This window comes from Acipenser ruthenus, chromosome 16, assembly GCF_902713425.1.
Source record: "Acipenser ruthenus chromosome 16, fAciRut3.2 maternal haplotype, whole genome shotgun sequence".
Lineage (NCBI taxonomy): Eukaryota > Metazoa > Chordata > Actinopteri > Acipenseriformes > Acipenseridae > Acipenser > Acipenser ruthenus.
Genome location: NC_081204.1, coordinates 4,122,012 through 4,139,626, shown reverse-complemented (window position 1 = coordinate 4,139,626; position 17,615 = coordinate 4,122,012). Strand labels below are relative to the sequence as shown.

The following is a 17,615-nucleotide window of genomic DNA, read 5'->3' as shown; positions in this document are numbered from 1 at the left end:
AAGTAAATTACCGAGGAGTAAGAGAATGATCGCTCTACTGAACAGCTGAGACGATCGTGTGGTTTATCAAACAGAATAATAGCACTTACTTAATATTTTCATAATGCTAAAGCACAGGCTAACGCAGAGGAATATAAGCTTTTATCTAAACTATCAGTTCAACAGGAAATGTAAATTACATTGCTGATCCCCTGTCGGAACATCATTCACATATCAAAAATTAAAATGTTGCCATTTTACGAATATGCATGTTCTCTTTTTGGAGATTATGTATGACTATTAATATCATTTTGATCATGTTTTTTTTGTTTGTTTGTTTTGTTATTAGGGAAATAAAATGTGGTAAACAGAATTCTTGTGTGTCACTTATTTGTGGGTTAGATTAGACGCTAATCTAACATTGAAATGGTACCATCTGAGCAAGCTGGATACTTAAAGTAAAACTCTGATGACCTGATTTTTCACCCAGTTATAAAACCATGCTGGTTCCTTGAGCAAGAACTCCCAACCTCAAGTATTTTGAATAATAAACACCTGAAAAATAAACAAGCATTCTCTTAAAAACTGTTCTGCATGATTTTCCTCCTTGCCTTGCTTATGGTGCATGCACCCTACGAAACTTTAGTGCAATTGACTGGTTCCAGTATTTCCCCTCTGCTGTTAACTGTGTGGCTTCCTTTGTATTCTTTAAAACATTATTGGTTGTCCCCCTCCCCACCCCCATGTCTGATATCTAAGAAGCAAAATGGCATTCTGAATGGCGGCTTGCTTCCTTCCCTGAATATGTGATCTTCACGTCTTGTCTTACAGCTTTTTAAAAGCTGATGTCTTATAAACATTTTATAAGACAAAAGAAAAGAAAGGTGCTGGATTTAAAATCTATGTGCTGTTTTAAAAATGTTGTAACATTATGAAGTGTTTCTTGTACTGAACCTAGGGGGCCCAGTGCAACCCCAAGGATTGCAATCTCAAAGTCAAGCGCCACCGTCAGAGCAAGCTCAGAGCCTGTCTACACAGGGAGCCAGTCCCCCGCTGCCCCCTGCCCCTACCACACAGCAGCCCCAGCCCCAGGCACAGGGGGCTCCCCCTGCAGGAAAGACGGAAAAGCAACTGAGACAGCCACCGTCTCAGCCTGCCCCTCAGCAGAAACCTCAGCCACATCCACAGCTGAAGTAAGTAAAGTGTTTATAGTGGGTGTGTATACTGTAGGTGGAGGATGGAAAGGGAAATTACACTGAAAGGGACATTTTTATCATGATTACTTTAACAGCTGTTATTAAAAGGAGTGTTTAATTGAACTTGTATTAAAGGCATGATAATAATATATATGTTTTAAATAAATAATAATAATAGTGTAGGGAAAGAGGCTTGAACTGTTGGACGCTGGGCAAAGTCCACTTGTTTTCAGCGAATCCATTCCTGATTTTATTCCCCTACTTCTGGCCCTGACGTCAACACTACAATCCCATGATAGATATGTTACTCTTGTATCCCTGCAAGTTAGCTATCTTGTAAATAATGACATTTAAATAGAACTAAGTAGCCCCTTTTGTAAACATTGGCCCTGATCTATCAAGGAGTTTTGAAGCAGTTGTTTGAAATGAATCAGCACCTATTTCATTGCATCTCAGGTGCAACTTCAACGTGCCGTCTGTTTCATAGGTTTCTGAACTCAGACGATTTCATGAAACGCGGACAGTTTCCTTAAGCAGATTCCCTTTGATCAGCATTGACGTCTGTGCTAAGATGCCTTCCACAGAGGCCACAGCATTATCCAATTATCTGCTACTGTGGAAAACACTGTACGACAGATGGCAAAGAATGCCAGCCTTGATCAGCTGAGCCAATTGTGTTATACTGACACCTTGTGGTCCTACACCCATGTTGACAAAGCTAAGTCTAATCAATGAGGAGACCCCTGCTAGAAAGGAGTCACATACACAATGTAAGATTCCCCAGCAGTACTGGAAATGAAAGTTGCTTGTATTCTAGCCCAGCTTAAGACTGCTACTAGATCTTAATGATGTGTTTAGCATTGCAAAGCACTCACAATGCATGTCAGTGATTCTCAAGCTGAACATAGTTCTTTATTTTACAGCAAATCCCAGTCTTTGACCAACGCTTTCAACTTCACGGATTCCTCCTTCTTTCGCTCCAACAATGAAGACGAAACCAAAGCAGAGAGTATCCGGAAGCTACGGAAATCCTTCGCCAGCTTGTTTTCAGACTAGCCAAACACCTGAAAAAGATGAAGCTGAATGTTCAACAGTGAAACTGTAGTGTATATCTATCAGTGGTCTATACTGTGAACCCTAAAGTGAATGACCTGTCCCTTGTGTTATTAACCTTATTGTTGATTAAGCAATATATACTGTAAAGATGCAATTGGTTATCATGAAGCGCAGAAATGCATATCTAGCAAAAGACTAGTGATAAAACCTAGGTTTGTATGCTGTTATTGATTTTTGGTACTGGAGTGGTTCAGCTATGGGGGGATCCTTTAGATTCTCCCATTGTGATGTTGTGGCCTTATTGTAACTGTGTATTTTCTCACCATAAACAAATTGTTGTAATTGGTAATGAAACACTTTCCTTCCATCGTGTTTAAAGGTTTGTTAAAATAGAATATTGTTGTTTTCTAGAAAGCAGCTCTGTTGCAGTAAATCACTGTCAGTAAAAGCGAGACTGAACCGTCACTGTTCTTGCAGATATTCGACAGAGGAAATGCACATTTCAGGTCATTGTTGTCTGTTTTGTGGCAATACTTCATATCCTCTTCCATTCTTGAGGCATCATGAATAAATGAATATAAAACCTCATGGCTCTGCTTAGTGTAGAAATATAAATGCTGTGTACCATATAGTGAACCATCTCATCTGTGCTTCTACTGTTCAGTTCACACTGTGGTTAAACTTGTATTTAAAAGTACCTTGCATGGTCAATGATCTGACTACCTTCCTGTTCACTGTACAGCTGTCAATAAATATGTTAATAAATATGTAGCCCGTAGTTAAATGAGCAGTAATCTGTGGATCAGCAAACAACTGATACAAGGCTTGGGAAGTAAGTTTTTGAACTAAGTTTTTGAAATATTTATTTCACTCAACCTTGCATCCTGTCTAAGGCATCCTAAATACATATGACTTCAATGCACTGACCAGCATGCTAATGTTTGTGATTATTATGACACTATATAGTACTTTAGTTATACAACCTAGCAATGCAAACCAGAGGAGCAGGTGTTTAACTGTAAGAACATTGCTTCTACCTACACTAAGTGACACACCTGTGTAAGTATAAAGGACAATCACATCAGCACTATGCTCACCAAGAACGAACTGGTTCAGACAGTCATAATAATAGGTAAAGTGGCCTTTGTGATGAAAGTCTCTTGCAGATACTGTCAAAGGAGGTAAGTGATGCAGCAAAAACAAAAGACACAGCAAATAAAAGACACTACAGATATATCTATTTCATTGTTATGAGGAGTTGCTATACTTTAGCTGAATTCCACACCACTGACCTTGTTGAAACTGCTGCAATTTACAGACCATGGAGCCCCATTTTGTAGCAGTAGATGGTGCTAGGATACTGTGTCGTACAATCTGTATGCATGGCAAGGCTCAGATTTCAGGAGGCAGGATGTAATGTAGTTAAATGGCAGGATATGATGTAGTTAAATGGCATGGCCAGACGGAAGATTACTCCTCTTCAGTTCAGCTGTGCTAGTGCAGTAGTGTAATCTTTAAATCTCACGTGGCATTCCCTGCTCATCCACAGGATTAACCCCTTCCCTTACCATACTGAATTTATCAACCTGGGGAATTTCTGCAAACATGCTCAAATTCCCTTACGGTGTTTTTCAGTCAAACAATACAGAACCCACTTACTGTTATGTTGCAACATTCAGTCTAATTTATAGAATGTTTTTTATTATGCCATAAAACAGGGTTCCAGTCATACAGCGGAACTATATTTTTGGTTTGCATGTACAGTGCACCTTTTTTCATTTTTTATTACCAACATATTATATTATTTACCTTTACTATTATAACTTTTAAATGGGTTACTATATATTAAATTCAATAAAAAATGAAAACAATTGTTCATAAGTCAGTCAACTTGTAATAAACAACTGGTAATAAACAACTGGTAATAAACAAAAAAAGTGCCCATTTAGAAAAGATGAAGATATCAAAATTTAAGCAATAAGAAGTTACTTGTTTGTTGAGGAATCCTCAAACTCCGTAAAGGGTTAAAAGATGCACAGTGCGGCCTACTGTTTGTTAACTAAACCAAATACAAAACTAAGATGTAACTGAGACAATATTTAGATTTTATGTTCAGTAATTAATTTCTCTTGATAATGGCCTTAATTCTCAAAGCTATTTAGGCCACTTTTTTTCAGAAAGGAGAAATGCACACAATAAAATGACCAAATCAGAAATAAACAGCTAAGACTTTTAATTCAGAGGCATGAATCAATTATGAAGTTGTTCCTTATTCATTTTACTAATAACATTTTTGGAGAATCTAGCCCAATTCCACTCGCAATTCATTTGTATTTTGTGCGGTCTAGTTTATTTTTGTATAAAAATGCCATTGACATTACTTCACTTCTTTTCATAACTGTGGTTTTCCGCACACATACAAGCCTTCAAGATGAGATTGGATTGGTCTGTCCATCAGACAGTGGCAGACTTTCTCTTCATGGCGTAAAGAGCCCCCAAAGTTGCGGTGCAGACTGTTTCAGAGTCAGAGCAGTCCCTGTAGTAGCTGACCTAAAGAGAGCTGACTGTGGGAACATGGCTAATAAGACCTTGTGTGGCCGGACTGCCACACACAACTATGCGTTTGTACTGGCTCTTGTTTGTTTTGGGGAGTGTCCGAACCATGGAATGGTTTGTATTTGTACTTTGTGAATACAATACTCTGGGGTGTCCACTGTTATGCCCGTTCTCTCATATATACTCAACCTTTCCGCTCTTTATTTATACCCTGATCTGACCAGCAAAGAGCACACGATGGGATCAGTTTAGTATAGTTTGGTAGCATTTCTACTAGACTCGGTGCATGGCTTTCTTGTCTGGCAGAATTGTCATACCGGTACATGTCATCACTAAATCATTTTCAGAATGAAACCCCACAGAGTGATAAGTCCCCGTTAATCCATTCTGCTAGACTTGAATTGAGATTTTACAGAAAATTTAATTATAAGAAGATAAACATTTTGTAAAATGCCTTTATCCGTTGAAATATTTTCAATACCTATAAATACAGGTCAACAAGAAATCAATAGTATACAAAATACCCTATCAAAGACGCCTTTCTACAGAGCTAAGACCTAAGGTGTTAGAATATATGCACAACATTAGCGCCACAGGAAATGGGTTAGTCTATCATCAAATAAACTTACTGGAAGTATAAGCAGATTTAGGTAATGCTGTACTACACTCATGGTTCTTTTAAAGTTAAGTATAGGAATGAAATAAGGAACATGCATTGAGCCGTTAACAGCTCTTTTCTTAACCTTGTGCAAATCAGCTGACGCCGAGGAAAAGACTGTTTAATACTTTTCACTGTATATGGTACTGTATTTGTGTGTAAGATTGTACCAGAAGTTGTTTCAGACGAGTTATATTACACTGTTCATCCAAAATTGCCTTGATATAGCTGTAGGTTATGACATTGAAGGGCATACACAATATTTTGTTAGAAACAATATAGGCTTAGATATAATTTAAATTAAAAGTACAGAGAAGACGAAACCTCCAGTCAAAATTAATTCCTTTAACAGACGTATTCCATCATTAATATTGTGATTTTATCAGGCGTCAAACAATGCATGTAACAAAAATCCTCTGCTTAACATCCCTAATAGAAGTTTACCACAGTACAGCAGAGCAAAGTGTAATAAAGCACAGTGAAAGCATGGTAAAGCATGCAGTAGATAGGCATTGTGAAGACCATTGAGGTATGTTAAAAAACATGGCAAATCATGGTAAACTATGGTTTACCTGGTTCCACATCAAATCTATTGTTTTAGAACGTGTCACTATGAATGTGTCACAATGAATGGGCCATGCTGACAGTGCATTTTACATCATTTTTATTGTATAGCAGCTCTTCAGTAATTCACAGTATTTGATGTGTAAGTCGGGTAACAAATGAACAGGTTGGTAATGTATAATGTATATATACTGTAGGTTTAGCTTTTTCAACATGGGTCAGAATAGGATCATTTACAGCAGTCAATTAGTTGTTTAGGTAACACTGTGTTCAACATATACAACTCTTTATTTAGTTGGACGATTACAGATATTTGCAGGAAATTAAATCCAGGTTTTGGCAGAAACATATATGAATGACATCCTTTCAAACTATGACCAAACTTACAGAAGTGTATTTTGAAAATAAATAAATAAATAAAAACCTTCTATAATAAAATCCATCAGTGCTCATGAAACATGCATTTGCCAAGTAAGTAATTATTTCAACATAATTACAAACATGTCCAATCTTAGTAGTTTTGTTCCAATTGCAGAACTAGAAAAGTCAGTCAAACTTTAACGAGTCATTGGCCATACTGTAAAATCAAGCTATTAAGACGTCACTCTCTCCACTGTTGATCAATTAGGTGTAAAATAATCTGCCAGCCTTAGAAATCAACAACATGCACAATGTAAAAATGTAACTACAAATATAATGTGTTCGCTTGTACAGTGATCCAAAAACAAGGACATTTAATTTAGACTAGACGTTTAAACATTAAACAGTAAAGTTTATTTACAGAGTTGTTACACAATTGGCTAGATCTTCATTATCACTAATCTTGGATTAGTCCAGGATTTGTGAAAATCAGGTAATAAAAATAAGTCATCAAATAAGTATCACACAGCCTGCTGTTTTCTTCTTGCTGTATTTGTGTTGGTAGCTTATTTCCTGTGAGTTTTAACACTTGTTTATTAAACCTATTCATAGACATTCTTAATTATTGATTTAAATTTGCTGTACAAACGGTTTCATTCAAACAGTCACATATCCCTTGCTTGATAATATGTATTACTGTTTTTTTTTTTTTTTAATATACAACAGAACAAAGTCTTTCTTGCATCATTCTTTAACAAAAGTTTGGCAACCAGTTTATTTTTCATGTTAAATATAAAAAAGCTCTTTACTAACCTTTAATGGAATGGAATGGTGGTTTGTATTCAATTACATTTCAATTTCTTGGCAGGTAAATTGTCTTTTCTTGTTATAAAATATTGAAACTGATAAATGAAGGTAAAACTGTGGCAGTTGATTCATTTTCATAATGCACTAACGAATAATACATGTATTTTTTTTTTGTTTTGTTTTTTACATTTAGCCAGGCGTTCAAAAGGGTTTCAGATTGACTCATACAATCATTTGGTTACACACATCCCTATTAGCACTAAAACTGCACATATTTAGTGCAATTCTTTATCTGTGAAACCAGACATAATATTGCTCATGAAACCATTCACAAGTCTTCAACAGCATGTGATATACTCATTTTATAGTTCTACTGTTACAGCCATAGGTACCCACACACAAACATGATATATCCTCACAGATTTTTTCAAAATCAAATAAAACAACTACAATACCAAGATACTACGTGTGAGTTATATTAAATACATTCTGGGTCGTCGTGCTTGATTTCATGTTTACTGTTTATAAAAACTGTTCTCCATTGCTGCTGTTCGTTGATACTCTGGCACCATTTCTGCTGTCCACAAAGTGGGCATTTATACAGTGTTGCCCTTTTTCAACACTTATTTAAATATTTAACTGAAGAATTCATCTTCAAATTGTCCACACATCACCCCCATTGTTTTCCAGGAACTAGAGTGTGAAACAACAGGCAAATTGCATTTGTTAGCAATATCATTTCTAACATGTTGAGCATTTAGTGTTTCAAATGGCAGACAATATAGAAGCGTTTGTTGAAAAGGTTGTGATGATGATGATGATGATGATGAAGGTTATGGTGATTTTTATTATGATTTCAGACAGCTGTTTATTGCAGAAACATGTTTCTGCAATACACTGGTAAACTGGCAAAAAGCTGAATTTGTAAAATATTAGATACTATGTTGTTGTATATATGTACTAGTATATCTTAATGTGTCACGGTAGTAGCTAATTTGAAAATTAACTTTATGTATCCAAACAAGACGGTACGTTTCTAATTTCTTGGCAATGTATTTATTTATTTTTTAAAGGTGGCAAGGTTGTGGGAAGAAGGAGATGATTTGTTTCAATGCGCTGGATAAAACTTCATGTTTCCGCAGTTTGTTGTAGCCATGTGATACCGAGTTGCATGTGATCCTGACAACACTCCTCTTGGGAGGAGAAACCGAGGAAAAAACTTCAGGACTTTGAGACGTCCAGCGGCCGCTCTGTCAATCGGCTACTAATTAGCGCTGCACAACTTGAGATCAGTCAACGTCGCTGCTCCTCGCTTAATTACCATAACCCTTCATTTGTGCAACCGTCAGTGACACTTAAGAAAAAAAAAAAATTAAGAACACGCGTGGTGGTCTGGGCTTCTGAAGAAACTTAGAATGAAAAGAAGTGACTGCTTGAAAGAGGAAGTGAAAGACTTTTAAACCCCACATTTAAAGCACCAGGGCAGGTTAGTACCCCTTTTTTTATTTAAACTAGTGACCTGATATTTAATGTAAAAGTTGTTGGTATTCGAGTTTAGCTTGGTGTTATCACTGCATCACCTGGTATGTTTCCAACAACAGTACGTCTTAGTGGTGTCTCAGGAACTGACACTGACAAGTTGTGATTATATTATTACCATAGAACTTAGTGTATGTTTGTGCGAGGTAGGATTAACACATGCAGGATTGTCATTACACTGTCAGCAATCCAAATATTTCATTAAGCGGTAAGTTTATTTTTTTTTTAAATCTTTGTAAGTAATATTGTGCTCAAATTGTTAAAACTTTTACTCTAGCAATTCAGTTATGCATTAATTTGTAATAGGTAGAGTAACCACTAACTTGATTATGCAGCTATAGTATTTGTATACCAGTTAAATGCATTAACCTGTGTATGTATGATGTACGTAGGTATGTAGGTATGTAGGCTACTGTACTACAAAGCTAGCTGTGCCAATCTGCAGGGTTTTTTCTGATGTGTGTAATTATTTTAAAATAAATAAAATTAAAGATTAATATTTACATCTTAAATAGTTATTAATAGACTCCCACCTGAGTGTATTATACATGGTAATTCAATGTATTTGTACCTGCCATAGAGTTCTGGCTGCAACTACAGCATGGTGTTTACAAGAGTAGGACAGTCGGTTGACCCTCTAAATTCTAAAAATGACTAATATCCAATGATGACTCAGCATAATATGGACTGTTCGAATTAGATGGAATTTAAGAATCCCGGTGAAAAAAAAGTAGCAGTACAAAAGTTTCCCATATTGAGTGTTTGATGTTGCTGGCAAAAACAGTTGACAAAATGTTGGTTATTATAATTACATTGGACCCTGTTCCAATGATAAACCTCTTGGTTAAATTAGATCAGATACTGCTGGCTTGGAATTCTGGTGGTGTTATGCAATGGTTAGTTAGAAAGTGCTACACAGCAGTGACTATGCGTTTTTTATAGTACTTTAAGCATAGAAGGCTATGCTGATTAGCCCATTATAGATGTTTCATTTTTTGCCCCAAACTTTCAAAGCAAGCAGTGTCTGGCCATTTTAAACCTGATTTATAGACAGCAGAAGCCAGAAACTAAGTTTAAGTGTGTAGTTAAAGCAAGTGCCTTTGTAATATTCAAGTTTGATACAAAGTTGTGTTCTTCTGATTCAATGTCAAAGACTCTGCCCTGAGCATGCAGTTTCAATGTGTTAAATCTACTGCTGTTCTTAGTCCTCAAATCCAAAATCACAAAACAAATAACTGCAAAGATTGAAAATCTGTAATATTGACACTTTCAATATTTAGTGACACTTATAGATCAGGTGGGTCAGTCTGTATCCCTCTGTATTCAGGTCTCATACATTTATATTGAAAGGAACGTCAGCTGGATACAATGGTTCTGGGCCAAGTGACAGAACTCTAGGACGTTACCCTCCTAATTTGGATGCATTTCAGAAGTGAACCTGAATCGTTGTACCAGATACGTAGCAAATGATCTGCGGTGCCCAGAAACTGGCAGACACAGCAGCACTTCCCACTCAGAAATTGATCCGAACAGCCGCAGATCAAAGTGCTGCAGACATGTTTAAATAATTCAAATAGGAGCTCCTCTGCCCATGGTTTAAAACCTGCCTCTAACGTCCTCGACACTGCACTGTCAGAACGTCATCCATCAGAGCGACTGGGCGAATTCTCCCACTGCGTATTTCAAGCTTATACTGTCAGATTCCCGCTTCAGATTGAGTTGATATCTATCTGCTGCAGTTGGAAACAAGCAGGATCGATTTTTAAATCACTTTCTACTCTGTGTCGGTTTCCTTTCATAAACTTTTGTGCAAGTTTGCACCCAGTACTGAGTATATATAAAAATTGGATTTTAGAATAGAAAACCCTTAAAAAGGGGGCTTAAATCAGGCTGTTTTTAACTATTTTAAACCTTCTTTATGTATGTTATGAAATCCCCAAAGTACTTTAGAGAACACTTTATCGTATTTGATTTTGACAGTACAATTGATACTGGTGCCTCTGGATACTTGCTTATCTTTGTAAGGGCATCTCAACTACTAACCCCATGGCTTTGACAAATGAGCCATTCCCCTTTAAATAATGCAGGGTTGACTGTAACCCTTTGAGCCTCTTGAATACATCTTTTAAAGTTTTGCTGATGTGTTTAAAACATTAAAACGCGTGTTGTGATATTCTGAGGAAATTTGTGATTCTGCTAGTCAAAAAAGAAGTAATGGAATAAACAAGAAACCAGTATTACCAAGAAGTAAGATACTCTCTGCATTAGGACTTCCCATTATGGATATCTATGACGCTGTTTTTACAAGTTTTATTTTCAGTGCTTTCAGTGGATCTGCGTAATTCCCATTTTCTTGATATGAATAATTTTTGAACGTGACCCTTTTTTTCTCGTGTCATGTGTTCTAGATTCTGAGCTGTACTTTATGTTTTTCTGTATGAATTTATTAACTTTGTTTAAAATCTCTGCTCCACTTGGCAAGGAACTTCTTATTCAGGGTTGGTCATGGGATTTAGACTGTGTGCTGCCATCCATCCTGCCTTTCTCATGGCTTGAAAATGACAAGATGTGATTGTGAACTTGATTAAAGGGATACTTTATACCATTTTTATATATTTCCATTATAATTCATTTCTTACCTGTTTAATTTCCTAGTATGTGCTTTTCTCTATAGTTATTTTTGCTTAGATCATTATTTACCTCGCTTACTAACTATTCCAGCAGATGCAACCACTTCTAAAAGGAGAATTTTTGAAGGGAGTTGGTTTTCAAAATGGCCGCTAGGGGTGTACAACTGCAATTTCTGATCCAAATACTGCATTCAGTTTCTTCCTATAGTAACCGTGACCATGTGACGTGCCCTAAAATTGTAAGTTCTCAACAACTCCCTGTGATAATGATTATAATAAATATAATCAATGAACGAGTACTAGAATTATACCATGTTTTTTTTTTTTCTATTGTAAATGGTGAAAGTTATTTCACGTTGTAGGTCATTGTGATGAATCAGACTTATGTTTCAAATTAAATCATTGGTCAGGGGACCACATGGCCTACAAGTTCCTCTTTGTGTACGCTCTCTTCTTTATCTGGTTCCTCCATGAACTTTAAAAACAGGCCACCCTTGAAAATAACTGGCCTCATGATGTTATCTTGAGACTACTCTCTTTATAAATGTCAGAATGATCCAAACGTTCCTATAAATAAACACCCTTTCACTAAGACTAATAGACACGTGGATTATAGTGGCTCATATGACTAATTTAATCTTTTGCTGCTGTAATAGTTTTACACATTATCGTCAGTAAACGTGGTGTTCTAGGGAAGCACAGCACATGACTGACGTCATGCAGTGTGGTCTGGGGTAATGCAGACTAACTCACACTAATATGTTGGGACCTGGAGGGTGAACCCAGGCTTGGATTCAGGAAACAATGCTGTCTCCACTGCTGCCTCTGTTTGTAGGTTGTAACTTGGCCTATCAAAGTGTCCACTGTCACTGACTGAAGTACTAATCGCTTGTTGCCCCCAAGTCATTTAATGAAACAGACTCCAGAGGTAATTGACTACTGCACTAATTAAGATTGATGTGTTTCTTTTGTTATTGTAAAAACAAAAACATACAGCACTGAGACTAATGTTAATTGAAATAAAACATGCATTATTAATTAAGAGCCTGTATAACATTGGTTCATTGTTCAGGTATTCAGAATATACATAAAGCTAGTTTCAAACACAAACACATCTCATTATACCAAATCAAATATACAGGGATGGAAAGAGGACTCCAATTGTATAGCAGTTTAAGTTTTTCGGGGAGCGTAATATAACTATAGAGAGAAAACAACTCGGGCTAGCCTAACCGAGTGCTTATTAAAACCTGGAATGGTCCAAACTGTTCTGCAATAGGAGTTGCCTTATTTACATTCCTGAGATATATATTTTAAAATAAAGAAAAAAGTAAAGGGAAAGCACGAGTTTTTCTTGGGAAGGGCAGTAAGATCAATAATATATGTATATAATTATGTTGTAAAGTGTATGTCAAATATTGTGCAATATTTATTTAACCATAATTCTTTAAGTCGTCTCTTACAGAGTAGAGATATGTTTCCGTGAATTATAACTATAAATGCAGCAGTAAATGAAAGGTGTGTCCGCTGTAGCAAATCCCAGCTCAGAGTCTGACTAAGGAGGCCTCCGAGTCCTTCTCACACTATGTTTGAGCTCACACGCAAGTTTCTGAACCACCCTCGATCAATAATGTGGGTTACCTGCAGGGAGCAGAGCCTCCTGTTAGTAGAAATGGAGACTGAATGTTCAGGCGTGCATTAGGTTATAAAGCGCATAACCTTATAGCCTTGAATCAGTCCCACGGCTTTGTTTTAAATTCACTTCTGCATTGTTAATCTGGCTACAGGCTTCTGAAAGACGTAGGCAGCAGCCCACGATCACACTCAGTACTGGGGAAGCAATTTCTGTAAAGAACATTCAGTTACGTTTAAAGAAAACCCATCTCTATTGTAAAGAGGTAAGCTGTTCCAAATGAAAGGGAGCTTGGTAACTGGTATAAGCATTTGCTTGTTGGATTTTGCATTGTTTCTTACAATACTGAGCATAGAGACAATTAGTCTAACTCATCTAAATATCCTACGAGTCACTGTAATATATTTTAACTGTTGATCTGAAACAGATTTGAATCCCCTTTAGAAATAGCAGGAATGCCTGTGCACTGCTGTTAGAAATTAGATTCTCCTCAGGATTTATAAGAGAAGGGGTGGCTGTAACTTCCTATTTGAATACTCACAAAAAGTGCTAATTTTATGGGACATTCTGGATGACAGACTCCAACCACCAATTTCCCTGTAGGAATTAGCCAGTATTAAATCATTAAGCTATGTTTACATATCCATCCAGAATAATTTAAACACCTCGTTGCGTTGAATCAGTTTCTTGGCAGCTCGTTCTGCTTGAGTGAGTTCACTCTTGGCCCACTACTATCTTCATTATTCTTTGTCGTTCTTCCTGTAGATACTACATGTAATTCACTTCAGAATTTGGGATTTTTGGTAACACCCTTGTCAATGTATTAAACATGTAATTTAAAGGTGTAATGTGATTGGTTGCAGTTGCATGTTAATGAAAGCAGTGGCTCCAATAGACAGGTCCACACACTACACGCCTCTGATGGCAACCCCCCACCACCTTGCCTAATGCATTTTCCAGAATGTTTGAATTCTGGATTTCAAAAAGATTGAGATATCTCTTGGGAGAGGAATTAAACTCTCTTATACACGAAAAGGACTCCAAGAACACTGCAGTGGTTATAAAAACATAATCCTACAAGCAAGACAGCTGGCATTGGAGGACATTGAATAATACACTGAGGACAGTCTTAACAAACTACTGCATGGGTTTCACTGCCAAATCCTTTTTTTTTTCCTTTTTCGTTTTATTAAAGTGTTTTAATAAAAAAAAATGCTCTTATGAAGCCTTTGGCTTCAGCATTGTAAACTACCCTGGAACCTCAAGGCAATAGATCCCCAGTAAAACTCAGTCCATATGTGAGTCTTGCATGGTAGTTAGCATATATATTTTATATATTTTTTATATACAGTATATTATAACTCTATCATATGCTGTTACATTTGCAATTACAATTGTTTCTATTCATAATAAACCTTTTCCGGTAAGCAGTTTCCGGTAAACCCATGTCAAAATAAAAAAAGGACAATGTCAAGGGGATTTTTATCAGGAATAATAGCACTGTTATCATAGCGTGATACCTCTATTTTAGCTGTAAATAGAGCCATTATTGACATCAACTTTTAAAGGAGTCTTCTGTAACCCATTAAGTGCCGTTGTCCTCATTTGGTACTCGATGGGTTAAGTTAGCGGATTGCGGATATGCTGTGGATTTCTCTATAACTCTTTTGACTAGAATTTTCTTTGTGTAAGCTGGTGTTTCATAAAGCATTACCTCACATGTAATAGTAGGTGTTGGATTCCTGGGTTGCACTGCTGTGTGGTTTTCAAAAGCCAGGCTTTCAAAATGCAGTGTTGGCAAGGCTTACCTTAACGCACCACAGCCGAATCTTTCAACGTAACTGACCCATGTTTTAATGTGACAAACGAGTGGGCAGTTCTCCCTGTTTAGACAATAGGCAGCAGAACAGAGCAAAGACATACAACACTGTAAGCTGATAGCCTTCAAGTAGAGTAGGATTGAAGCGAATTATCAGGCAGAAAAGCAGACACCTGTCAGCATTTACACATCCAAACTAATAATAAATGAATAAAGAAATAATTGCAGTCAGTGAGGTCAAAAATGAACCTTTCAAAAATGGTGTATATTATATTTCTGTGTATAGCTTTCATACAGCACATGTCTTTCCTGTGAACCTCGAGGAATGCTGTGGCGTGGTCCTGCAGGTCTCAGTGCCAGTTGCATCACTGAGAGGAGTGTAAGGCCATTGACTGCTATTGCCATTTTCCTCATCTGTGAAGGAAACACAGCCGCTCCCAGTAGAGTAATCAAGCCTTTAAATAATTTCTAAAAAAAGAAATTAGGGAAAAGGTTGCTTTTAAAATATTGTGCAAACCTAAATTCCCATGGAGCTGTACAATAACGATCTTGGGATGCTTACCACTTGCCAAAAATGTGTTATTGAATTATTTCCAATAGGCTCTTTAAAATCCCAGGAGTCCTTCTTGGTAAAGAATAACATCTATAAATATAGATTTGTGTGGTTACAGCCTTGTGGTAGTAAAGTCAAAGGAGTCTACTCATACCTACGGAGGGGGTACTGTACTTAAACCATCTGGAGTTTGAAATGTCTGTATATCCCAGGTTGCTGTAAGATATTGTACTTTTCTTCATAATAATGATCTTTTGTGCGATTTTAACTGGTATTCATGTCCATGTCCTTCTTACAACACTGAGTTTATTGCAATCTAGCTCCATGACTTACGTCCAGGGAAGTTTTTAATGATGTAATTTTGTAGGAACTTGGATCATGTACCATTCTAAGGAAGGTCATACTATGTTGTGCCATGATCTACTAGAGCCACATCAAAACAATGAATTCAAATGTCAGGACCACTTTCTTTTTGGTGCCATTATTTGCATGGTACTAGCATATGAATGTACATAGTTACTGGATAATTACTAAGAGTCTTACCAGATAAAAATAAAATCAAATAATATGCGTTTAACTACAATGTAATTAGTGCTACTTAGTAAAAAACTTTTATATACAATTTTTTTTGGGGGGAGGGTATATAGAATTTTAAATAACATAAAAAAAAAGATTAAACAATATCCTGGTTGGATTTTGCTGAAACCTTTTATTTTGTGTACTGTATATAGATACAGTCCATGTTGAATTAAGGATTAGTCTAATATGGATGCATAGGGTGTATATTGTTATTATTATTTAATTAATTGAAAATTAAAATCATACAAGACTGTATTAAGTGGGTGTTGTTCGTTAAGAAGGAATTCAAGTCATTTTTTTTGTAATTAAATTGTCTCTTAATAAACAACACCTTTTGAAGCATAGCCGTTATCTTGTCGCTTTTCTTTGAACTCTTGAACAGCATTTTCAGGGTGAAAAATTAAGCTTTACACTTTGGTTCTGAAACCATCAGTTATCAGATTCAGACTACTGCAGGGTATTGATGTCACCAAACTAAAATATCTTCAGGCTCATCAAGAGAAGTACAACTCAATGGTTTCAAGTCACAGTGAAGCAACAGGAAGTCACTAATACGCCACACAGGAGACACATGATTCTTAGCTGTCTGCAGTGTTTCTGGGGTTATGCTGTGTCAAAATCAGAAAATGAGCGTTTTAGTTCCCTCTAGTTGGGCAAATTAACCACAAGGTATGAGCCACTTGCTAAGTGCCAAAAGTTCAATGCTGCCTGGTATCATGGAAAAGTTAAAAGAACGCCTGCCAGACGTCAAGGAACTTAAGAGTCAAGAAACGGTGAGTGCTGATACTTGACATGTTTCTGAATGTTAGCTTTTATTGTAGTCATTAATACAAATATAAAAACACTTTTTAATTAAACACATTTAAAACAAAAATCTATAAAGTGTGATTCATTCAGAAAGTCTTGTAAACTTCCAAGATCACTGCCACAATCAGGTAATGTACATCCATTTATATTTCTTTTTGTGTGAAGGCTACATTTTGTTTTCCAAGGCTGCCCTATTTATATTAATTTGTTTTTCTGAATATATATTTTGGGTGTAGTCATATATAGCCATTTGTAATCTTTTCTAATCTAGATTGAGTTGAGCTTCACAAAACATGAAATATGTATTTATACACCATTGAAATAATGATATACAAGGACTTTCGTCGCTGTGTAATTTCAATACAGTACCGTTGTTAAAAAAGCCTCACTGTATTAGTTTGGGTACAACACACTCTCTAATGAATTAGCCTTACAGTGGCATGTTGATGGTTATTATTGTGCAATTAGTAAATAACTCATTTTAATCTTTCTATAATTCACAGTGAAACTTGACATTTGAAGTTACACAGCAAATGAGGTCATGTTGTCATCAGACTACTACCACCAACTTCCAAAGGAAATCTAGAATTAGGGACCCAGTATGGGGAGACTAGCAAGGGAGTGGGTACTGGCTGAAGAAGCTGTTCAATATTGTAAAAATGAAGGATGCCTCCAGACCAAGCCTGCTAGACACAAAATACATTTAACTTGAAAGCCATACTGTATTTCCCTGTGTTTAATAGCCGTTACTATACTCAAAACACATACTTTGGAGTGTACTAATCAGGTTCTTGTTTGAATTTAATACCTTGTTTTCCATCACATAAACAACACTTTTGCTGACTTCTTTTCTTTAACCAGGGTAGGTGATTTGGAAAG

General features: G+C 36.4%; 2 protein-coding genes across 2 annotated transcripts in view; both read left to right on the top strand.

Annotated features, from left to right (window-relative positions):
• The window catches only part of LOC117412166 (synapsin-2-like), a 77,646-nt gene extending 74,644 nt beyond the window's left edge, over window positions 1-3,002 (top strand). The window contains exons 12-13 of the mRNA XM_034020189.3: window positions 938-1,172; window positions 2,099-3,002. Of these exons, the coding sequence (XP_033876080.2) occupies window positions 938-1,172; window positions 2,099-2,231 (368 nt within the window). The 3' untranslated portion in view covers window positions 2,232-3,002. The remainder of the gene's footprint in view (window positions 1-937; window positions 1,173-2,098) is intronic.
• Window positions 3,003-8,702: 5,700 nt separating this feature from the next.
• Window positions 8,703-17,615, top strand: part of LOC117412001 (peroxisome proliferator-activated receptor gamma-like) — a 33,924-nt gene continuing 25,011 nt past the window's right edge. The window contains exon 1 of the mRNA XM_034019919.3: window positions 8,703-8,923. Within this exon, the coding sequence (XP_033875810.3) occupies window positions 8,875-8,923 (49 nt within the window). The 5' untranslated portion in view covers window positions 8,703-8,874. The remainder of the gene's footprint in view (window positions 8,924-17,615) is intronic.